The sequence below is a fragment of the Canis aureus genome, chromosome 32 (assembly GCF_053574225.1).
Source record: "Canis aureus isolate CA01 chromosome 32, VMU_Caureus_v.1.0, whole genome shotgun sequence".
Classification (NCBI taxonomy): Eukaryota; Metazoa; Chordata; class Mammalia; order Carnivora; family Canidae; genus Canis; species Canis aureus.
This window is the reverse complement of record NC_135642.1, coordinates 16,155,995-16,181,784: the sequence shown is the minus strand read 5'-3', so window position 1 is coordinate 16,181,784 and position 25,790 is coordinate 16,155,995. Positions and strand designations below refer to the sequence as shown.

Below are 25,790 nucleotides of genomic sequence, written 5' to 3'. Positions count from 1 at the left end.
AAAATGGTTCTCATTGTGGGAAACAGTGAGCAGAACACACATTTTAGGGACAGGGAAAGGGATCAGGAGCCTCCAATTGCCTGGGTCCATGTTGCAGGTCAATCAGTAGTCACATCCTCTTGATGACTTCCTCTGACAATTAGACATTCCTCCAAAGAAGTTATAAAAATAGACAGTAAGCATGTGAAAAAATGTTCAACTTCATTAGCCATCAGAGAAATGCAAATCAAAAGCACAATGAGATATAATGTCACACACACTAGGATGGCTATATTGAAAAAACAACAACAAACCAGATAATAAGTGTTGGTGAGGATGTGGACAATTTGAAACCCTCATACATTGCTGATGGATAAATGATGCAGCCACTTTGGAAAGCAGTTTGGCAGTCTTCAAAATGTTAAACATAGTTACCATGTGATCAAGGAATTCCACTTTTATATACCAAAGAGAAACGGAAACACATATTCACACAAAAACTTATACACAAAATGTTCGTAACACCATTATTCATAATAGTCAAAAAGCAGAAACAATTTAAATGTCCATTAATTAATGAATAGATAAATAAAATGTAGTATTATCCAAACAATGGAATACTATTGGCAATAAAAAGAAATGAAATACTGGTACATGATATAACACGGATGAACTCTAGAATATGTTATGCTAAGTCAAAGAAGCCTGTCACAAAAGAGAGTGTTATATGATTCCATGAATATAATGTGTCCAGAATGGCAAATCTATGGAGACAGAAAGTAGATGAGTAGTTGCCTAGGGCTGAGGCAGGGGTGAGAGGGCATAGACAATGACTACTAGTGGATAAGGAGTTTCTTTTTAGGGTGGTGAAAATGTTCTAAATTAGATTTTGGTGGTAGTTGCACAACTCTGTCATGATACTAAAAACCATTGAATTATACCATTTAAATTGGTGAATTGTATGGTATGTGATTATAAATAAAGCTGTTAAAAGGAAAAAATGGCTATTCCATTAAATTGATGCAATGTGACTTAAGATGAATGCCTTGGAGGCTCAGTTGGTTAAGCATCTGCTTTCAGTTCGGATCATGATCTTGGGGTCCTGGGATTAAGCCCTGTATCAGGCTCCCTGCTCCTGGGGAAGAGGGCTGCTTCTCCCTCTTCCTCTGTCCCCCTTCGCCCCACTCGTGCTCTCTCGTGTGCTCTCTCTCTCCTTCTTATGAATAAATAAAATCTTTTATAAATAAATAAAATGATTTAAAGTGTCCTTCTATTCACTCATTATTAAACAGTGAAGTTATTTTTAGGTTTTCATATTGCTTGGTGTAACCAAACACTCCATTTGAAAGAACTATTTTTTACTAAAACTAGTATAAATCTAATAGATAGGTGATGTCCCTAAGGTCATCTATATATTTTCAACATCACAAATCTGTCAATACTTTTCAGGTGTAAAGAATTAGTACCTTCCCATATAGAATAAGGTCAGTGGCCTGTCCTCAAGCCTCACTTACGAGTAGTTTAGCAGTAAGAGACATGAAAATACAGTGCCATAAGAAAAGCAGAAGCTTATTTTTCAATCACATAAAAGTCTAGAGGTAGGCAACCCAGGGCTGAGATGGCAGATATCTCCACAATGACCTCAGGATCCCAGGCTCCTGCTGTAGGCCCCAGGCTCAATCTACTGCTCTGTCAAATACAGGAGATAGTTCCTGCTATTATGGTTCAAATGATAGCTATCACATCCAAGCAACAAGATGAAAAAAACAGAAAGAGTATGGGTGGAAGGAAAAGGGACAAAGTGTATGTGCCAAAGGTCTTTAAGTTCCCAGATGCCCTTTCTGCTGTGCATCGATTGACCAAAACATTGTGACGTGAGACTGAAAAATGGCCTTTATTCCAGGTAGCATGTGTCCCTATAGAAATCAGGGGTTCTATCATCATGAAAGAAAGGTAAACACTCATTCAGAAATAACTAGCAGACTTTGCCAATAACTCACAATTTATCTAATGTCACAAAACCCTACCGAAAGCTAGAGAGAAAAATAATCTGATCACAAAGGATGAAAGAAATAAGATGAACTGAGAACTATACACTAAATTAAGCATTATGAGGAATGACTATGCCTAATAGTGAAAAGCCTCAGAGGAGACATGTTTGCAAAAGGGTAGAGAAATAACCAAAAGTTCTAAAGTGGGGAGAACATTTTTATAAGATGGGAGCCAGAGGCAATATCCATCGGATATACTAGGCAAATAAAAATAAATGTTTAAATGGGCAATAAAATCATACTTCCTTTGCTTCCCATTAAGACCATCAACTTTTAACAAAAGAGTTTGTCTTTGCCTATTTGTTCATGTTTCCAACTCCTGAAAGCTTATGTTATCAACTGATTTTTTGCTTCTGGTAGTATTTCAAGGATATACATTGCTTCTGGCCTTTTCTATACTTCTAAAGATATAATTACTTTTGTTTGGAAACACTTTGGTTGTAGTTTTTCATTTACTGTGTTAACACATGCATATGATATATATCAGAAAAACACTTGAACATTTCCAGAAAATCCCAATGTAAATTTACCTACTGTAAATTTACTTAATCCTTGTAATAATTTTTTAAAAAGATTTTATTTATTTATTCATGAGAGACACACACAGAGAGAGGCAGAGACATAGGCAGAGGGAAAAGCAGGCTCCATGCAGGGAGCCCAATGTAGGGCTCGGGGCTCAATCCCAGGACTCCAGGATCACACCCTGGATGGAAAGCAGGTGCTAAACCACTGATCCACCCAGGGATCCGATCCTTTTAATAATTACTTTAAGTCCAGAATAAGCTTGATTTCTATGTAAGAAACAATTTAATGTGACTGAGATAAAGTGTTCAAAGGAGATAATATTTAATATGTTTCAGGAAAAGGTCATTAACATTTAGTTGGGTTTTTTAAATTTACAAATACAAATAAGGAAAAGTCACCATATGGGGAAATAGAACCTTTAAATGATGATGCTGAGACTGTTCTAATGTTGCATTATGAAATTTGAGTCATGGAAGAAAAGCCAGGGATCACATACATTTTTAAAAAGTATATTTTAAAAAATATTTTATTATTTGACACAGAAAGAGAGCACAAGCGGCAGGCAGTGAGGGAGAAGCAGACTCCTACTAAGCAGGAAGCCCAATGTGGCACTTGATCCCAGGACTCTGAGATCATGACCTGAACCGAAGGCAGACGCTTAATGGACTGAGCCACCCAAGTTCCCAAAAAGTGCATTTTCTTTAGATAATTCCACAGCTGGTATTCTAAACTTCCTAGGAGAAAGTAGTTTTTAAGATATGATAGCCTCGGGACACCTGGGTGGCTCAGCGGTTAAGTGTTTGCCTTCCGCTGAAGGCGAGATCCTGGGGTCCATGGATCAGGGGATCGAGTCCCGCATGGGGCTCCCTGCGAGGGCCTGCTTCTTGCTCTGCCTCTCTCTCTGTGTCTCTCATGAATGAATACATAAAATCTTAAAAAAAAAAAGATGATAGCCTCACAAAAATTATATAAAAGATATATCATGCACAAATTCTCCTCTCACAGATTGTTGGTAAGTATCTGCCAGTTTGTTTGGGATGATGAGGTAGTTTCTGCACTGGGTGAGTTAACTAATTTATTCTTTGTGGATTGATTCTCTTATAGATCCTAAAAACCTTCATGCCATGTATAAACATTATTTCACTGTAGGTTTTATATATTTCACTAGGGCTCATAAATCTGCCCTAAAGTTCTTTTTTCTTCAGTGTTCTGGTTCTCCTCTGTCTTTCCTATTTCCCATAGCCCTTCTGACCCATAAATTAAACTATATTTGCAAACATCACTCATACATTTCATAATGTTATTTCCTGATTTGGCCTCCAATTAGTCACCCTAAGCAAAACACCCTCTCAAGGCCTTCATTTCCTCATTGTTCCCTAAGGTTCTTTCGAGCACTGTGATTCTAAGGTGATTTGAGGGCTCATTTCAGTTGATAAAGTGCTTGTTACATTAAATCACTTCTGGTACATGCTTTCAGGAACTGTCCACACATGAAGACTGAATCATTAAAATGTTTTACTCCATATTTTTCAAGTCAGAAACAATAATTCAGAACTCAACGATAACATTCTAATTTTTAAAAATCAAAATAAGATGATCAGAATCATAAAACTTAGCATTTACAACATTGAACCTAGAAAAACATATATAATAGAATGTTAAAGGCAAAAGAGCAGCTGATAGAGAGAAAGACTGAGACTTCTTATGAAGTGTTTCAATTACAGTTACTCCATAACAACTGTGTAATCAGAATCTGTGTACATAGCCTTATAAGGTGGGGAAAAAATCCAGCCAAAATGTCAAATCATGGAGCCAGAATGATTCTGAATTACCTAAAGATACATTTTGAGAAACAGAACTCTCCCTTATATTCCCCTCCCCCTGTATGAAAGGACAGAATGTAAAATTATGCATATCTTTAGTAATATTTTATAAAAAATAAATGCCTAGATATAAAGACAATTTAACATTTTCTCTTCAATTTGTTTTTTATAGCAGACATGTTAATTTCATTTTGAACATGGTATGCCAAATATCCTGAGCTTCCAGGAATAAAGTCATGTAGCTCCCCAAGGAATTTCTTCATGGCATCAATTGATATATAACCTACAAAATAAAAATATATATTTATATTTGAAATCCTATCATACTATCATTCTGTTTTTCAGTGTGTTTGATTTAAGATTTCTAAAGAATATTTTTAGAAATAAGTAAAAAGAAGAAATAATACCAGTGAGAAAATCTTCCATAAACACTTTCCTTTCCAACTCCCCACTCCCTGCAACCTTCTACCTCCTTTTATTTATTTATTTTAAAGGGTTTATTTATTTATTTTAGAGAGAAAGAGTGTATGAAGCAGGGGAGAAGCAGAGAGATAAGGAGAGGGAGACAGGGATCCCTGGGTGGCACAGTGGTTTGGCGCCTGCCTTTGGCCCAGGGCGCGATCCTGGAGACCTGGGATCGAATCCCACGTCAGGCTCCCGGTGCATGGAGCCTGCTTCTCCCTCTGCCTATGTCTCTGCCTCTCTCTCTCTCTCTCTCTCTCTCTCTCTGTGTGACTATCATAAATTAAAAAAAAAAAAAATTAAAAAAAATTAAAAAAAAAAAAAAAAAGGAGAGGGAGACAATCTCCAGCAGATTCCAAGCTGAGTGCAGAGCCTGTTCTGAGATCATGACCTGAGCTGAAACCAAGAATTAGACCCTTAGCCAACTGAGCCACTCAGGAACCCCTTCTCCCTCCTTTTAAAACACAAATATTTGATTATCCACTTTGACTACTGAGGTCCTTGCTGTCTCTCTCGCTCTCTCAAACAAGTAAATAAAATCTAAAAAAAAAAAAAAAGCTAGGGAAAATCAGTATTACTGCTTAATCAACAAAGGTTATAGATATGAGTAATTTTGATGTTGTTAATAATCTGAAATTGATAAGAGTATCAAAAAGAACACCTAGAATGTAGAGAGCTTAAGGAATCAATGACTTTAAGCAATATTACCTTGATAGCAACTGCTTATGTGAATGATTATATTTTATGTGTAATATGTTTGTAGTTTATATTAAAACTGAAACTAATTTAAAAGTAAATACTATGAGAAAAATTCTGATAAATCTCAAAGGTTATTGATTTTAAAACACTACCTCTGGGGATGCCTGAGTGGCTCAGCGGTTGAGCGTCTGCCTTCATGTTCAGGGCATGATCCTTGAGTCCCAGGATCAAGTCCTGCATCAGGACCACATGGAGCCTGCTTCTCCCTCTGCCTCTGTCTCTGCCCCTCTTTCTCTGTGTCTCTCATGAATAAATAAATAAAATCTTTAAAATAATTTTAAAAAACGAACATCTTTCCTCAGAACTCTCTTTTCTTCCCTCCAATTCATCTGATTTATATAGAAATAGTCATTTTCTACATGAACTTGCTCCTCGCCCCCAACAGTTGCTTTGGGAATGATTTGAGTTGGGCTAATCACAGCTCTTTCTCTAGATTTTTATATATATAATGCAGCCAGTCAAATCATTATCACTCAGGTGACCATAGCTCTAAGATCCAAAACTTGGGAGTCATGGGGGTCCATGTTTCCTACCATGTAAAGAAAGCCAACTTGCTTCAAGAGAGAAAAATAAAATGAAAATAACATGCAGGGGGCGGCCAGGGTGGCTCAGCATTTTAGCGCCGCCTTCAGCCCAGGGCCTGATCCTGGAGCCTCTGGATCGAGTCCCGCATCGGGCTCCCTGCATGGAGCCTGCTTCTCCCTCTGCCTATGTCTCTCTCTCTCTCTCTGTGTCTCTCATGAATAAATAAATAAAATCTTATATAAAAAAAAAAAGAAATTAACATGCAGAAAAAAACTGGGTATCAGTAAGAGATAGCCATGAGTCCTAGTTACTTCTAAGGCCGAGCAATACGTCTGTCTTCCTCACAGTTTGGTTGATGTGGTGATTTTTCTAATAGACTCCCTTTTGTTTAAGCTAGTTTAAATCAAGTGTCAGTTGACTGTAGCCTAAAGTCCTAACTACTTCAAAGCTGCTAGAATAATCCATTTCTGATGCATAAATGTACTATCTTTCTTATAATTACAGGAATATTTTTATTAATGTAATAATTATTTTTAAAATTCCTATCCTCACATATATCTTCAGAAACTTCACACAGTGTATATGTGCAATTAACTAAATGTTAATATTTTTCTGTACTAGTTTATTTTACACAGAAACCTTGTCATTAGGCAAAGATCATGAGCCATATGGAGTATAGTAATGCTTCAAGAGATTTTCTGAAGTGAATGATAATGATTAAAATATCTTTAAAAACACTAATCAGTGTTATATTATTGGATTCATAGTTAATTTATTAGCTGTCACTTTATATTAGAGGCAATTAAGCAATATGCTTATGTACCACATGTTGATGGAGGTAGTGTTTTTTTTGTTTTGTTTTGTTTTTTAAGATTTTGTTTAAATCTTTAAACAAAAACTGTGGGGAACCTGATGCAGGACTCAATCCCAGGACCCTGGGATCATGACCTGAACCAAAGGCAGACATTCAATCACTGAGCCACCCAGGTGCCTCAGGAAAATGTTCTTGGTGGAGGATTCCACATGTGTCTGTGGTAATTAGCCTCTCAGATGGCCCTAAATGATTCTTATCTCTTGGTATTCACTAATTTGTGTAATCTCTGGAAGGAGACTGTACTTGGGTTGGCCTAGTTGACTGATGGCAAGTGGCAGAAGTGACTGTATCCCACTTCTAAGAATAGGATATAAAAAAGACCGTGGCTTCTGTTTTGGGTATGCTCTTTTTCCCTCTTGCATTTCTCACTCTAAGGAAAGCAAGCTGCCACGTGTGAACAGCCTTATGGAGAGGCCCACTTGGTGAGGAGTTTGGCCTTTGGCCAAAAATCAGCAAGGACCCAAGGCTTGCCAACAACCACAAGAGTGAGCTTTAAAATGGATATTCCAGTCCCAGTTGTGCCTTGGAGTAACTGCAGGCTTGCTGACAACTTGATTGCAACCTTATGAGAGACTTTGAGACAGAAATATCTAACTAAGATGCTCCTGGATTCCTGGCCCTCAAAAACTATCAAGTAATAAATGTTCATTGTTTCAAGCTGCTAACTTTTAGAGCAGTTTGTTACACAGTAATAGATAACTAATACAGTATCCATGATAGGCTCCTAAGCTTTTAATTATTAGAACTTTTTGGTTTGAAAATTTTTGCCTGGGGATCCCTGGGTGGCGCAGGGGTTTGGCGCCTGCCTTTGGCCCAGGGCGCGGTCCTGGAGGCCTGTGATTGAATCCCACGTCAGGCTCCCTGCATGGAGCCTGCTTCACCCTCTGCCTATGTCTCTGCCTCTCTCTCTCTCTCATTAAAAAAAAAGAAAAGAAAATTTTTGCCTGCAAGATAATTTTAGTTATTAATTTTAAAAAATTAATCACACATGTAGCTATCAAGCAGAACTTATTATCATGGGTGATAACTAGTGATATCAGACTAAAAGAATTTAATTCCAAGGATGCCTGAGTGGCTCAGTGATTGAGTGTCTGCCTTCAGTGCAGGACATGATTCCGAAGTCCTGGGAAGCCTGCTTCTCCCTCTACCTATGTCTCTCCCTCTCTCTGTGTGTCTCTCATGAATAATAAATAGAATCTTAAAAAAAAAAAAAAAGAATTTAATTCTAGTCAAAAGCAAAACACACACACACACACAAATCCCTTGATACTTTATGGGACATTTGGCACTATCTGAAGATATTTTTGGTTGTCACAACTTAGGGCCTCAGGTCCTAGGGCATAGTTCCAACTTGTATTTTCTGCACCTAAAATCTAATTAGTTTTAAGAGATTTAATATTCATTAAGCTGAACCCAACCCATTTTGAGAGACAGTCAAGTTATAGTCACAGAAATTGCTACCACTGCCTAAATTAGAACTGTCAATCACTATATTCCAACAAGAAGTTATTCCTTCCTGTATAAGCAGATGGGCATGATAAAAAAATAAATAAATAAATAAATTTAAAAAAAAAGGAAGTAGTTGTCATTCCACGCAAAATTATAGCCAAAAATCATCTCTAAAGATTAAAACTTTCTTCTAAGAAAGTGTTATTTAAAATTTTAATGTAGGGGCACCTGGCTGGCTGAGTCAGAAGAGCATGTGACTCTTGATCTCAGGGTCATGAGTTTGAACCCAAGTTGGGTATGGAGATCACTTAAAATAAATAAATAAATAAACTTTAAAAAAATAAAATAAAATTTTCATGTAGAAATATAAAGAAAGAAAATAATCAAGCAAATAAAAATACCAGAAAATTTTACTATGGTTCTATCAATAAAATTAACAAAAGATTATCAGAGGTTGAAATTTTACTTTAAAAATTCTAATGATTAAAAAACAAAAAAAAAAATTCTAATGATTATTTTTATAGTTCTTTTTTTAGTTTGTTCTTAATACAACATTGTCTTGTCTTTTGAATACAATGAAACACAGCAGCATTGTTACACGTCCAAATCCAAGCATTTGTCTTTTTACATGGCTGATTTTAATATTTATCATTGATTTTTCAAATAAGTTATCAAACATTTGGTAAGTCCAAATAAACATGAGACATTTAGAATCTGGTGATATAGTTCCCTGAAACAAAACCAATACCAGTAGTATGCCACAACCATAGTTTAAGGGATACCTACATTTTTAAAAAAGATTATTTATTTATTTATTCACGAAAGACACAGAGGAGAGAGAGAGGCAGAGACATACACAGGGGAGAAGCAGGCTCCATGCAGGGAGCCCGATGTGGGACTTGATCCTGGGACTCCAGGATCACGCCCTGGGCCAAAGGCAGGCACCAAACCACTAAGCCACCCAGGGATTCCCAGATACCTCCATTTTATCTGAATGTTTAGGCCTAAGGGATAAGTCAGGGTACAACTGCTGCTCCCAATATTAGAACTTAAGTACTTCTACTTAGTTCATTGCCCTTTACAGCCCATGATTTTTCCTAAGAGCCCCAGACTGACTTTGTTGTCAAAGCTGGGTAACAGTTTTCTTTGATGTCTCCAAGACTCATCCTCAAACGACATATTAAAAGTTTTTCTAAAGTGCTTTTCTAAAGACTATGAACAGAAGAAAAAAGTAATAAAACAAATGGCTAGGGCAGCCCCGGTGGCGCGCGGTTTGGCGCCGCCTGCAGCCTGGGGTGTGATCCTGGAGAACCAGGATCGAGTCCCACATTGGGCTCCCTGCATGAAGCCTGCGTCTCCCTCTCCCTCTGCCTGTGTCTCTGCCTCTCTCTCTGTGTCTATGAATAAATAAAATCTTAAAAAAAAAAAAAAAAAAACAAATGGCTAGACCAAATGGTAAGAAGGAATAGTACTATGAGAGAAGACATCTAGGAATTTGTGGACTAATTTTAAGAGTTTTCACACTGATAAAAAGAATGCACTCTAAAATGATTTTTAAAATGAAATTTCAAAAACCTATACTTTTCAAGTTGCTGTGTTTTAAACAGATTTTTTTTAAAAACTTGTATTTTAGGATCCCTGGGTGGCTCAGCAGTTTGGCGATGTCATATGTCATTGGCCCAGGGTGTGATCCTGGAGTCCCAGGATCGAGTCCCACATCGGGCTCCCTGCATGGAGCCTGCTTCTCCCTCTGTCTGTGTCTCTGCCTCTGTGTGTGTGTGTGCGTGTGTGTGTGTGTGTGTGTCTCATGAATAAATAAAATATTTTTAAAATAAATAAAACTTCTATTTTAAAAATGACCCTACTGAATATTACCCAGATCAAAGTATCCAAATATCCACCTCACTCACCATTATCTAAATCCCAGTGGCCACTTTTCACCTGGTTCCCTTGGTTCCATCCTCTCATGTCAGCCTTAGTAAGCTGTCTTTTCTTTATGTCAGGCACTAGAAAAGCTAAATATGGAGTCCATGGACACCTGTGAATCTCTTTAATTATAGTAAAGTTGGTGTGTTATGTTTGTGTGTGTGTGTATTCTAGGGAAAGGGGTCTAATCCATCAGATTCTCAAAGGAAACTATGATTAGAGTTGTCCATGTAATTTGTCTCTCAAATTGGGACACCTGAGAGTAAAAAACTGAGTTTGAGCCCAATGTTGGGTATGGAGATTACTGATGCCAGGACAACAGACATAAACTGGAACTGTCTTGTGTAAACAGGAATGTGTATTCACACTACCAATAGACCAGCTTTTTAACAGAAAATATAGGACCTAACTCTGGGTCAATTCAGCAGATTTATTTAATTCAAATGATATCTCCTCTTTTAGCATCTATAACTGAGTGGTCTCTACTTGCTAGTCTAGGACAACTGCATTATTGTACAAGATATTCTTTTGTTTCTTCCCTACTTGGGTGTTCTCTAAATTTTATTTTAAATTACCTGTTACCATGTTGTTTACTGGATAATTCTGAAGAGGGAAGTACATCTGCTTTTCTGTAACTGGAGTCCTTATAAAATGTTTTTCTGTGCTATAAAATGAAGCATACAGAAAGTCATATTTATACTTGTTTTTTCCTGAGAAATTATTCCAGGCAATATATATAGTAAGCTGTTTGCACTTGAGCAGACTTCAGTTTTATTGGATGAAAACATTCAGTGTGAACTTCTTTTATGCTTCTAAGTAATACTAGTTCCCATACAGATATTTTCAGTTTTCTTGGCCACTTCACAAAACATATTTTTTGTGTATGTAGAAGCCTAGGTCTTCCTCAATATTCTTAAAAGCATAATAATTCAATAATACTTTATAATTAGGGACGCCTGGATGGCTCAGAGGTTGAGCGTCTGCCTTTGGCTCAGGTCCTGATCCCACGATCCGGGATCGAGTCCCACATCGGGCTCCTTGTGGGGAGCCTGCTTCTCCTTCTGCCTATGTCTCTGCCTCTCTCTCTCTCTGTCTCTCATGAAGAAATAAAATCTTAAAAATTATAATAAGACTTTATAATTAGATTAAAAATATACATATGTAATCTTAAATATGCCAAAAGAAGGCACAGTGGGCTCTATTTAAAATAATCACAGCATTTTTTGTTACTCAGTGTTTAATAATTGGAACTCTGTTAACTAGTACTTCAAAACTTTAAAATAAATAAAAAGTGAAATCTGGGAAAATCATGCAATACACTAAAATTCTGAAGTGACTTCTGAGTTAAAAAGAAAAATGGTTAAATTATTCTGAGTGTGGTTGTGTATAATTATTTATATTCTAACTTTTAAGAGCTAAGTAGTTTTCAACTAAAGTATTCTGTTTTCTAACTGTGCCAAATAACAATGTTTATTATATTTAGACTACATATAACCAATAGATAATACAATTGCATGAAAATAAAAGTCTCAATAATTAAAAGTTGGGGTCATCCTTAATTTATTTTCCTTAAAAAAATCTAAAATTACATTTAGTGATAGTAAAAGCTTTATTTTTAATTTATCTAAAAGTTAGATTTCATCTGAACTTTTTCTTTTTTTAAGATTTTATTTATTTATTCATGAGAGACACAGAGAGAGAGAGAGAGGCAGAGACACAGGCAGAGGGCAAAGCAAGCTCCATGCAGGGAACCTAATGTGGGATTTGATCCCAGGTCTCCAGGATCAGGCCCTGGGCTGAAGTCAGCGCTAAACCACTGAGCCACCTAGGCTGCCCTCATCTGAACTTTTATAAAAGAAACTGTAGCTCAGTTAGGGTAAGATCCTTCAAATAAGCAAAATAGTGTTCCCAGAAGAGTCAAGGACTAAAAAAAGATAAACCATTATTATCATCTATTATGGCTCTGAAATTTCTAGCTAAGCAATGAGATGGGGGAGGGTAAAGAAAGAAATGAAAAAGAGATAACTAGTAAAAAGGAAGAAGCAATCTTTCATATTAACAAATGATATGATTGTATACTCTGAAAAGCCAAGAGAATCACTGAAATGTTTCTAGAATCTTAAAGATTCCAAGTGGGCAGTTATAAAACAAATATCCCCAAATCAATAAATTTCCTATATAACAGCAATAACTAATAAAAAATAAAATAAAATAAAAATGATCCAATCTGCAACAGCAACAAAATTCATAAAAATCTAGAAATAACTATAACAAGGAATTTGTGATTCTATATGTAGAAAAATAAGAAATTTTACTGAGATATAGAAAAGGAAAATTAAAACAAAAAATAAAAGATATTCTCCTGGATTGGAATATTGAAAATTATAAAGTCATCAATTCTTCTCAATTTTAACACAATTCCCAATAGGGATTTTAGAGGTCAAGAAAAAAATAATTCTAAAATTTACTTGAACAACATGTTAGAAGATCTAATAGGAGGCAGATCAAATTTATAATAGAATGAAAAAAAATACCTAGCAATAATCTTAAAAGACAAATGTGATTCATATGAAGAAAATATGAAAAATGTTCCTTAAGGGCCACAAAAGAAAATTTGAACAAGTGAGGGAAAAATACCGTTTCTCAGATGGGAAGATTCAGTATCAGAGATAGTCTCCCTAAGTTAATCTATAAATTTCTTGTAATGTTATCAGAAATAACAGTAATTTTTAAAAAACATATGAACAAGATGGCTCTAAAATTCAGACAGAAAAATAAACTAGAAAGAATAGCTAAGAAAATTTGAAAAAGACTAAAGAAGAAAACCTAGCACCAGATATTAAGTTCTATTATAAATAACTAAAACAGAATGGTGCTGTTGCATGACAAATGAATGGAATATAAAAATATAAAATGCAGAAATAGACCCAAATAGTTACAGGGATCTAACCTATGATAAAGGTGGCATTTTAAGATGGTGGTGAGGGGATAAATTATTTAATCAATAGCCACAAGTAATTAGCTATCTGGAGGAAAAAAGAAAAAAAGTAGGTTCCCACCTTACACCAAAATATATTCCAAATGTGTCACAGATTTAAATTGAAAAAAAAAAAAAGAAATCATTAAGAAGAAACCATAGCAAAAAATGATAATAATCTTAAGAGTAGGAAGACTTCCCTAAGTACAATATAAAACCAGAGAACCATCAAAGAAAATGTTAATAAGCATGAATGCATACAGGAAAACATATTTGTATGACAAAACAAAGTCAAAAGACAACAGGCTAAAAATTAAAATTAATTAAAAATTAAAAATTAATTGTAATTTATTTCAAATGAAGTAACTCTCCTAAAATGTAAAGAGTTCTTATCAAAAAATAAAAAAGCAAAACTCAATAGAAAAATATGCAAAGGATACGAACAAACATTCACAGAAAAAGAGATATAAGTGGTTCTCAAACATCTGAAGACAACTCAACCTCATTCATAATAATAGTAATTCAAACAAAACTAGAGTGAGATACCATTTTATACCTATCAGATTAGCAAGGACCAAAATATATGATAAGTACTCTGTGTTAGAGAAGGCATAGGGGAAACAAGATGACTAACCAGTTTACCAGTTTTATATTCCAGTTTACCCCAGATTGAGGGATTTCTCAGGACATGGGGCTTTTCAGGATTAAAACCAGGACATTTCTAAGCAAACCTGAATGTTTGGTTACCATAGCTAGAAAAGGCACATTTATACATAACCAGTAGGAGCGTAAATTGATTTAAACTGTATGGAGGGCAATTTGATAAGACCTATTAAGGATACAAATCTACATGCCTTTCGATCCTAAGAATTACCCTACAGATACTCCCATACATACAAAATGACATAAGATAATCATTCACTGAAGCACTGCTTTTTTTTTTTTTTTTTAAGATCCATTTATTTATTTGAGAGAGAGCAAGCGAGAGAGAGAGAATGAGCCAGGGGAAGGGGCAAAGGGAGAAGCAGACTCCTTGCCCCGCTGAGGAAGGAGCCCAAAGAGGTGCTCTATCCCAGAACCCCAAGATCATGACCCCAGCAGAAGGCAGACACTTAACCGACTGAGCCACCCCAGGTTCCCCTGAAGCACTGTTTTTTTTTTTTTTTTTTTTAATTTTTATTTATTTGTGATAGTCACAGAGAGAGAGAGAATGAGGCAGAGACACAGGCAGAGGGAGAAGCAGGCTCCATGCACCAGGAGCCCGACGTGGGATTCGATCCCGGGTCTCCAGGATCGCGCCCTGGGCCAAAGGCAGGCGCCAAACTGCTGCGCCACCCAGGGATCCCTGAAGCACTGTTTTTAATAGCAAATTAGAAATTACTTAAAAGTCCATTAAAATAAGCAACTAGTTAAGTAAGTTATGGTACATCCATATAGTAGAACACTATATAGATAAAAACATGAAAAACTCTTTATGTAATAATATGGAATGATCTCCAAGGTAAATTATTGAGTGAAAAAAGGCAAGGAAACTGATAATATTGGTTGCTTCTGGGAGGGAAATTGACTTACTAGGGACCAGTATTTTCATAGTATCCTTTTTTGTACATGTTGGGTTTTCATAATTAAAATTTGAAAATAGGAAAGTAACATGTAGGCATGAAGATGTAAGGAAAATATTTTTTAAAAGGAGAGTAATAATAAGACTGGGACTTCCCTTGTACGTATTAAAATACATAAATGAAGTTATATAACTTAAAAGAATATTGTATTGATACAGAAATAGATCCACAGATTAATGGAATAAAACAAATAGCCTAAAAATAGATCTTCATATACACAAAAACAACGTTCGACAAAGGAAAATTACACATCAGTTTGAAATAGATTATTCAAAAAACCAGTGGAAATCTCTTATTTGCAAAACAAAATCAATTTAGATCTTCACCTATTACCATACACCAAAATAAATATCTGCAGAAAAAAAAAAAAAAATAAATAAATATCTGCAGAGTTTAAAACTAATTTGATCTCTGAATGGGAAATAACATAAAAGCGGTAGAAGAAATTATAAAGGAAAAGTGATTAATGATGGAAAATATAAAACTTATATCTCTAAAAAAGTATATGCCAGACAACAAATTGTGAATACAATGTGGCAAATTGGCAAAAGGATAATATAGCTACTATATAAAGATGCCAGACAAGTTGATAAGAAAAACAATAAGGCCTCCAATAAAATAGGGAGAAAGCAGGTCACCTGGGTGGCTCAGTCCATTAAACATCTGCTTTTGGCTCAGGTCATGATCCCTGATCCCCCAGGGTCCTGGGATTGGCTCCCACATCAGGCTCCCTGCTCTGTGGGGGGCCTGCTTCTCCCTCTCCCTCTGCCTGCCACTCCCCCTACTTGTGTGCTCTCTCTCTGTCAAATAAATAAAATCTTTTTTAAGAAATGGGTGTGTGTGGGGGGAATAAAGGATAAAAACAAACCACAGAAAAGAAATATAAAACGCTAAAAAATTCAAAAAGGTTCAAATCCATTAAGTATTCAAAGAAAAATGCAAATTAAAGCAAGACTTATTTGTATAAAACTAGGAAGAAATGTCCTAATGTTGGTGGTGGTTATCTCTAAGTGGCAGGGTTGCTTATTATTTAAATTTTTCTTTATTTTCTATTTTGAAAAATTATATGCATTAGGTTTATAGTAGAGTAAGTTCATGCAATTTTTAGAAGATTTGGGGAAGATACTGAGAAGCAAAAATAGTATAGTGATTAAGAGTTTGGATTCTGGATCAGCTAAACTTAGCTTCAAATTCAGCTTAAGCAATGTTGGGTGACCATTAGCTCTCTGAACTCTTTTCCTCAATTGTGAGATGGGTCTGATAATATTTATCTATCTTATAAGGTTACAAGAATCAAATGAACTGATAAGCTTGCAAGTGTCTTATATTCAGCAAGTGTTTAATAACTAGTTCATCACTTACTGTTCAATATCACCAGTAGTACACCAACAAAAATGCTTCCTGAGTAAGGACAAGTATATTTTATCTATGTTCACACTGCACCCTCTGGTGGTTCCATAAAGAAAAGGCTCTAGATTAGATACCTACCTAAGGTATCCATTCATATCCTTTGTCTATTGTTATTGCTATTGTTATTGGACATCTTTTCTTCAGATTTGTAAGCCCCCTTTGTATCTTAAACCCGTTTTTATCAGATGTTTTTCCAAGTGTATATTTTTCTTTTGACCTAGTTCATGGTATTTTTATTGCCACATACAAGATTAAAATATTTTTTGGTAGTTATACTTCTCAATCTTTTTCCTTTATGGCTTCCATGTTTTACAGGCAACCATGAGTTAAAGAACTTATGTATCTAATATCTTTCCTAGTCAAGTGAATTACTGGGAGTTACTTTTTATTTTCTATTTCCCAGCCTTCTCTTACAAGATCACTTAGGATAATTATCCTTTCCTCTATTAATCCCTTCAGAATATCTTCACGGTCTTACCTCCTCTATTCTTATTTTTCTTCCTCTATTTATCTTATCTCAAAAAAGCGTAACAAGTAAGTTCAAAGGAGTGCTAGAGATAGAGATCCCAAGACTTAAAATATGAATTCTCGGGACACCTGGGTAGTTCAGCAGTTGAGTGTCTGCTTTGGCTCGGGACATGGTCCTGGGATCGAGTCCCACATCCGGCTTCCTGCATGGAGCCTGCTTCTCCCTCTGCCTATGGCTCTGCCTCTCTCTGTGTGTGTCTCTCATGAATAAATAAATAAAATCTTTAAAAAATGAATTCTCAAACTTAAGTAGTAGAATATCTAGAAGTCACAGGACCATGAAACAATAGTTTACTAAACTTACTTAAATACACAACTTTGTGTAAATTAGGTAACAACTAACTTCAAATTATAACAAACCAAATAGTTGGTACAAACTATGGAAGAAAAACTTAAAATTGAAAGAACTATATAAAGTAAATCCATTAATTTTAATATTGAAGAGAGATAGCTACTATTTGATCATTTTTATTTCAGCAGCAAAATACCAGACCTTCGAATAGCCAGTACTCCCCACGAGCATTTGAAAACCATGGAACTGGAAAATATGGAATTAGGACTAGATTATGAATAAGGCTGAAACAAAGGGGGATTCTCATAGATTGTTTCTAACATAATGGTAAGTCCATGAGTGTGTCTTTTTAAATTTCATTTCTTAAACCAAAGGAACCACATTACAAACAATTTGGAAAAGAGAGGAGGAAATCACTTAGACCTTCCAATCCTAATAAAATTACTGCTAATATTTCATATATTTTCTTATTTAAAAAATAATGTAACATAAATAATAAATAAATTCTTGTTTCTTTTGTGCAAGGATAGTCTAGCATACTGGTTGGCTCTGGAATTAGACTGACCCAGTTAAATCCAACTTCTCCACACCTAATAATAAAAGTTTGGGGCACCTGGGTGGCTGAGTCGGTTAAGCACCTGCCTTTAATTCAGGCCATGATCCCAGAATTCTGCGATAGAGCCCTACATCGGACTCTCTGCTCAGTGAAGAGTCTGCTTTTTCCCTCTCCATCACCCTCTGTTCCTCCCCCTACTCATGTTCTCTCTCTTTCTCTCTGAAATAAAATATTTTTAAAAAATAATAAAAGTTTGTATAACTTTGGGCAAATTAATGTACCTAATCCTAGATCTTTTTTGCTATAAAGTGGCAATGGTGATAATGATAATATTAATAGTGTAAGAAGACCACGAAAATTAAATGAGATAAACACAGTCGGTGCTCAAAGATGCCTACATTAAATTGAATATCAATGAAGTATATGAATTCAATACCTTTTGGATAATTCTTTTTTGCGATCTGTTTCTAGTTCACTGTTTTCCCTAAGGGCTTTTATTTCATTTGGTGTTACTTCATAATGCTGTGGATAGCAAAAAGAAAACAAAATCACATTTTTAAAAGTCAGCACATCAATGATCTAATCAAATGTTTTTTTAAAAAGCAAAAAAAGTAAATTGGCAATATACTTGAGTATATTATCAAGAGTCATAAAAATATTTAGACACTTAGGTCCATTCAATCTAGTTTGGTGGCAAAAACTTGAAAAATTTTGCACACACACACAATTATACTATTTGTTTTTAGGGCTATGTAGACTATGTATTTTTAAAATATCAGCTGTGGTTGTATTAGATTGTAAAATTTTGACTAATTTTATTCTCTTTTCAATTTTTGAAATTTTCCCTAATGTGGCCATAGTACTTTTTAGTTTTTAAAAGGAAACAAAAAATAAATAAATAAAATAAATAAAAGGAAACAAAAACGTTATTAATTTAAACTTTCTTAAAATCTTCGACTTGAAAATTCCTAGGCTTCCATTGAGTTACAAATCAAAAATATTAAGTAAGCTGAACAAATTATATTTCCACTTCAAAATTAAAATGGAATATATAGCTATAGAGTTATGAAAGAACTAAATGTGTATTACGCTTTTCAAAAAGATTATGTGAAAGTGACTCAGATATTGGCACCTGTCACATAATTATAATTACTTAATACACCATTAGGAAATTTCTGTTTAAATCACAAATCCACTCCAAACAATATTAATGCTCCCCCAAATTACTTTCCAGATTTATCCTTGCTGTTGCCATTCAAAGAAGTACTTTCTAGTTATATATTCTATGGTTACATTATTATAATTGGCTAATATTAATCAATATTTTGAAAGAACTAACAAAATCATTTATCACAAAATCATATAATTTCTAGAGTTAGTCACCACTACAGACATGTTCTACTAATTTTTTCAAAGAAAAAATACTGGATCGGGTGGGAGCTGAGAAAATTTGGTTCCATTTTGCTGATGTCTAGTATATAAACTAAAACAGTTTTTTACCTTTTCTTTACCTCAGTTCTCATTTCTAAAACTGAATAATTAAATTAATGAGCTTTAAGGAGCTTTTTCAGCTTTGAAGTTCTAGCATACTCAATAATTATTGTCAAATAACAACTATTCTACACCATAGTGAAAACACTATGACAAGCCAAGGATTAGATATTTGGCCCTTACTATAACATAGCCAAAGATACTTAAATAACTATGATTTTCAGATGATGAAAACTTGGGAAGAAAAAACAAACTAATGAAAGGAATACAAAATGTATAATTGCTTGGCTTTAGACATATAAAGATTTTCTTCCTAAGTGTTTACTTCGAAAATTTTCAAACTCTGAATTGTCAGAGAAGTACTATACACTTTTCACCTAGACTCATAACGTGTTAACATTTTTTAATCACTCTGCATGCCTTCTCTCATTTTTTATTTTTGCTGGACCATTTGAAAAGATTTGCAGATATCATGACATCTTACTCCTTAATCTTTAGGTTGCATTTTCTTTATCTTTTTAATTTTTAAAAAAGATCTTATTTTTTTTAACAGAGAGAGCACAAGCAGGGGGAGCAGCAGAGGGAGAGGGAGAAGCAGGCTCTCTGCTGAGCAGGGAGGCTGATGTGGGGCTCAATTCCAGGACCCTGGGATCTTGAGCTGAGCTGAAGGCAGATGTTTAATGGACTGAGTCACCTAGGCACCCCTGCATTTTCCTTAAAAAGCATTCTTTCATCTTTACAATACCACCATTACAATTAAGAAAATTAACATTAAGTCAATATCACCTAATAGTCCACATTTATATTTTCCCAATTGTTCTCAAAATGTCTTTTTTACTTTTTATTTAGAAAACATCCAGAATCCAATCAAGGTTTATACATCACATTTGCTTGTTATGTCTCTTGATCTTGAACAGTATTTCTGCCTTTTTGTTTTGTTTTTTTAGGACATTGTTTTAAAGAGACTAAGCTAGATAGCTGTTTTGTGATATGTCTCACATTCTGGAATTGTCTGATTACTCATAATTAAATTAAGGTTAATTAGGTTAAGCATTTTGAACAAGAACGCTATATAAATAACATTGTGTACCTTTAATATATCACATCAAGCTGAACATAATGAGAGGTTATTCCATTTTCGGTGATGCTAAATTTGACCAGTTGGTTATGTGGTGTCTGCCAGATATCTCTACTGGGAAGGCACATCCTTTATCTTTGTAACTAATAAGTAATCTAAGGGGTGATAATTTAAGATCATGGGTTTAACATCTACTAATGATCCTGCCTAAATCAATTATTTTATTAGGGGTGGTAATTAGGGCTTTGCATTCTACCATCTTTTCTATATTTATTAGTTGCTATTTTATAAGGAAATTTTCCCTTAAATTTAAATTTTTTTTCTTAAATTTCATCTTTCCTTTCCTTACTTCCAACCCTCCTTCCTGCCTTCCTTTCTTTCCTCTTCTTACCTCCTCTCCCTCCTTCTGTTCTTTTTTTTTTCTTTCTTTACGCTTTCAGAGTAGCACTACTGAATCATGGATTCTTTTAAATTTAATGTACTATAATTCATTACTATCATTCTTTTTGACCCTCAAATTATCCCAAATTGGCTACTGTGTAAAGATTTTGAAGTAAGTCAAAAGTACTAACAAGTTTGAGGCAGAATAGTAAAAGCTATAAAACAGTTTTCAATATTGTACACATTTATTGAGGGGTGTTATTCAAAACATTTAACAAATGACACAACATAGGAATTAGTAAATCAGAATCTATGCTGGCAATAAAAAACTGGTAAATTCTGTGCACCTATTACTTCTCCAATTAATGATAAATTTTCAAGTTTTTTACATGAATAATTTTATTCATATAAAAATATCTCAACATTATCAGTGTACTAGTGTGAAAATAGTATTAGACTAGATAATGTTCTCTAAAAGCATGTCCTTTAAATTCCATAACCTGGATCATTGATGTTAGCATGTCACAAGTAAACATTTTTAAGATTACATTGCTTTAAAATTTTTTTGCAACTGTATATTCTAACCAAGTACTTTAATTTACTCTTACCTTTTCTATCTGAAAATGTTGGTCTTGTTCCCAAATAAAATTACCAAGTTTTCTTCTTATTTCTGTGGTAAGAAAAACAAATTCAATACTATTTTTTAAGTAATTTTGTAGTTTTCTGAAGTTTACTTGAAGACTGAAATTTCTAGGTCACCGTTATTCCACTTGCATCAAACTCACCTAAGATACTGATTTAAAATGCAGATTCTTATTGAATCAGATGATTGAGGAGGAGCTCAGGAATTGTATTTTTAACAGCCTCCCCAGATGATTCCATAGCATCATGAGAATCATTGTTGTAAATTTTTTCTGCTGGAATATATGCCTTCATTAGATGTCTGTATCTTTAGGCCAACCGTTAATAAAGAAGACAATTATCCAGTCAAAACAAAAGGTGTAAACTTCCTAAATTTGTACACTAGAGGTCCTCAAGAATTTAATGGTTGGTAAAAGAAGAATGGAAGAGAAACATGTCTAGTGGGCATAATAGTATAGGAATTCTAACAATGCTCAGCATGTTAAAGGACTATGTCATTCTTTAATGATCTCAAAAGCTTCCACGGTAGCCCAATTGAAGATAAAAAGGTAACATTCCTCTAGACCTATGCGGTCCACTATAGCAGCCACTGGAGCAGCTACATATTGGCATCATAGAAAATGTGGCTAGTCCAAAGTGAGATGTTTTGAGTATAAAATAAACACTGTATTTCAAAGATTTAGCATTAAAAAAGGAATGTAAATATCTTGATAATTTTTATGTTGGTTATATACTCAAAGGATAATACTTTAGTTATACCTGGTTAAATAAAATATATTCTTAAAATTAATTTACCTAGGGGCACCTGGGTGGCTCAATCAGTTAAGCATTTGATTTTTTTTTTTTTATGATAGTCACACAGAGAGAGAGAGAGAGAGAGAGAGAGAGACAGAGACAAAGGCAGAGGGAGAAGCAGGCTCCATGCACCGGGAGCCCGACATGGGATTCGATCCCGGGTCTCCAGGATCGCACCCTGGGCCAAAGGCAGGCGCCAAACCGCTGCACCACCCAGGGATCCCAAGCATTTGATTTTTGATTTCGGGCTCAGGTCATGATCTCAGGGTCATGAGACTGAGTGGGAAGTCTGCTTGAGATTCTCTCCCTCTCCCTCTGCCTCTGTCCCTCCTCTCACTTGCACTCTCTCTAAAAGTAAATAAATTAATCTATTTTTCGTTTATAAATAAAAATCTTATTTTTATTCATTGATTTCTTATTTATACTAGAAAATTTTAAATTAGCATTGGTTCACATTTGCATTTTACCCTTCTACTAGACAATACTGGTCTAGGTAGATAATAATGTATACTTTTTATTCTTAAAAAGGAGCATCATTTCATTTAAAACAGATTTTTAAAATTTTTTATTTATTTATTTTAGAGAGAGGGAACACATGCAGAGATTGGGGGAGGGACAGAGGGGGAGAGAAAGGGAGGGTCTTAAACAGACTCTGCACTGAGCATGGAGCCCCCCATGCTGGGCTCTATCTCACCACCCTGAGATCATGACCTGAACCAAAACCAAGAGTTGGATTCTTAACCAATTGTACCACCCAGGCTCCCCGTTATTTATATGAGAGAGAGAGAATGCATACAAGTGGGAGCTTGAGGGGCAGAAGGAAAAGATCTCAGGCCGACTCTGTGCTGAGCATCGAGCCCCAAATGGGGCTTGATCTCATGACTCTGAGATCATGACCTGAGTATGACAATGAATAAAAAATCAAGAGTTGGATGCTTAACCAACAGAGTCACCCAGGAGCCTCAATACAGATTTTTTTAAAATTTAAATACATTTTAATATAAGATGCTAAATTCAAAGACAGAAGTAATAACAATATTAGAGCAGATAGTCATTCTATAATATAAGCTCTTTAAAGGTGGGTATTCACTGATTGGCACAGTTTTTTAATAAAGCAGTTGTCCTATCCAATCCCCAATCCTTAATTTATTTGTATAATCATTTAGAACAATTTATTGTTATAACTAGCTCTTACCAGGACATCAATTGTGGAAGGAATCCAATCTTTGGAGTTTCTAAAGCTCTCCTATAGAAATCTTTTTCAAACTCTTTTTGTTTTTTTTTGTTTTAAATAGCCTGCTCAGTGGGAATTTGTTCTAGCTTCAGTCTGTCTTTCTAAGCATAGACACACATGTATCATTAATTGGGTAATAATGTAAGACCTAAAATGAGATATTTAAAAATAGGCCACAAAAGTCAGGGAAATCGTATTCTAAGGAGGGAAAACTAAAAGAATCAATCTCAGAAGCAGTTTATTCACTTGCCCTTTATCTTATAGGGTTGCTGAAATAATTAAACTAGTTAATGGGAAAGTACTTTTTTTTTTTTTTTTTTTTGAGAGAGAGAGGGAAGGGTGGGAGAGGGAGAGGAAATCTTTCCTCTTTTTTTAAATTTTATTTATTCATTCATGAGAGACACAGGCAGAGGGAGAAGCAGGCTCCATGCAGGGGGCCTGATGCAGGACTCGATCCCAGGTCTCCAGGATCACACCCTGGGCCAAAGGCAAGCACTAAACTACTGAGCCACCGAGGCTGCCCCTGGGAGAGGAAATCTTAAACTGACTCCGGCTCAGGCCAGAACTTGACTCGGCTTGATCTCACAACCCTGAGATCATGACCTGTGCCAAAATCAAGAGTCGGATACTTAACTTATTGAGCCACACACGTGCCCCAATGTATAAAGAACAATACAAATAAGTATATGGGTTCATTATTACAATGAATCTTAAAATTTTATTATAATAATGAAGAGATTCAAAACTAGCAAACATTTATTAAATGCTCACATGTCAGACTACTTGATATATTATATTTTATCCTCAAAACAACTTGCTAAAGTTTACAAAACTAGTAAGTATTGGATCCTAGCCAGTGAGCACTGTGAGGGCAAGATCTGCTTTTTGTCTTATTCACCACTGACTCACCACCACCTTGGTTGAAACCTGACACAGTAGTTTCGTGAATGTGTGAATGAGCAATAAACAAACAAAACCAGACTATATACTCAAGGTAATCTGATCCCAAGCTCATGCTTTTCCACTTATATTAAATGATATGAAACACAAAAATCTCTTATTGAGAACAAAGATCAGTAAAGTTGGGAGAACTAGCTGGATTCTGCTAACAGAGATCGGATAAATGATCTTTGCTAACCTTTTTGCAAGCACTCAGGGGGAAGAATGAAATGACCTAAAGTCACCGAGTTTTTTATTTCAGCATTAGCGACTGCAGAGAGATAGTGGGCATGAAAAACTGTAGCATTGTCTTCTATGTAATCAAGGCTCTGATATATTCTAGGAGAAAGAAAGGAAATATTTTAGGTTATAAAATAAACAAGAATGTATTCAACCTTTCAAAAGAAAGAAAAAGTGAGAGGAAGCAGGGATAATTATCTATAGGTACTCAAGCCACTGGGGAATTAAGGGAGTGGGGAGGGGGCAGCCAGGGTGGTGATTACACCTCTGGCTTGTAATCATAAATGGGACAGCAGTGTGAAGGGGGATCGCGGGGGGGGGGGGTGCAGATTGGAGGCAGAGTAACCTCTCAGAAAGCTACTGTTAGAGCCGGGCGAGCGATAATGAAGGTGTGGAGGAAGATAGCAGCGAGTAGGAGGAACATTTACAGGCGTACACGGAATACGTACCCTGGTGTTTGGCCACCGACTGATTAACGGGGGTGGAGTTGTTTATTCACAAGAAACTAGTACAGTTTGAAGTTTGAGAACACAGGACCTGGTGCAGGTGTGAAGGGGCAATCAGGGGGTTGGGCTGAAACATACTGAATGCGATGGGCCTTCAGGGCACCATACAGAGTTGTGGGGCAGACAGCTAGAATCACAAGGCTGGAACTCGGGAAGCCTCGCAGACCAGGAGGGAGGCCATTCGGCTGTGGCGAGAAGTTATTTACATACCCCTCCCTGCCCCCCTCCCTGCCCCCGCCCATCCCCCCACCCCCCATCTGGGGCTGAAAACGTGCTCCTTTCCAGTCTATTCCTATCATCAATATTTCTCAGGGCACCGCGACTTCCATCTCCAACTCCTGGCTCATCAGGACCCAAGAGGCACTGCCCGGCGGCCTTCAGGTACCTCAGCGTGTCTGGGTGGGAGGCATCACAGCTGAACAAGAAGTCGGCAGCCCTTGGGTCACTGATGGAGCCCCCTTCGTCCACTGCGGAGGCAAGAGCACAAGGTGAGCCCAGCAAGTATCCTGGCACCAAAGCACCATAGAGAAGAGGGGTGCTCTGCCCACCACCTCACCCGCCCCTTCCACCCAGCTGCCTACCCCAGAACTGCCTCAGTTCCTCGCCGACGCTGCCGCAGAACCAACCCCGCTGCCCTTGAAACATGGCGTCGGCCGGCACACGAGGGGGGGGAGGGGGGGAGCCTAGCGGGGATCGCTGATTGGTCTGAGGTGCGAAGCCAAGCTC

At 36.0% G+C, this 25,790-nt stretch overlaps 1 protein-coding gene across 2 annotated transcripts; it reads right to left on the bottom strand.

Moving 5' to 3' along the window:
- Nucleotides 1-4,461: 4,461 nt before the first annotated feature.
- TERB2 (telomere repeat binding bouquet formation protein 2) lies at nt 4,462-25,790 on the bottom strand. 2 transcript variants are annotated; one of them, XM_077880927.1, is made up of 7 exons: nt 25,646-25,790; nt 25,450-25,531; nt 24,518-24,657; nt 21,317-21,378; nt 18,195-18,280; nt 10,949-11,037; nt 4,462-4,661 (listed from the first exon to the last, which is right to left on the bottom strand). In XM_077880927.1, exons 1-7 carry the CDS (start codon nt 25,707-25,709, stop codon nt 4,519-4,521), a joined length of 666 nt encoding a protein of 221 aa, XP_077737053.1. In that variant the 5' UTR covers nt 25,710-25,790; the 3' UTR covers nt 4,462-4,518. The 2 variants fall into 2 exon arrangements, with proteins under 2 accessions (XP_077737053.1, XP_077737054.1); XM_077880928.1 differs by lacking the exon at nt 4,462-4,661 and adding an exon at nt 10,335-10,462.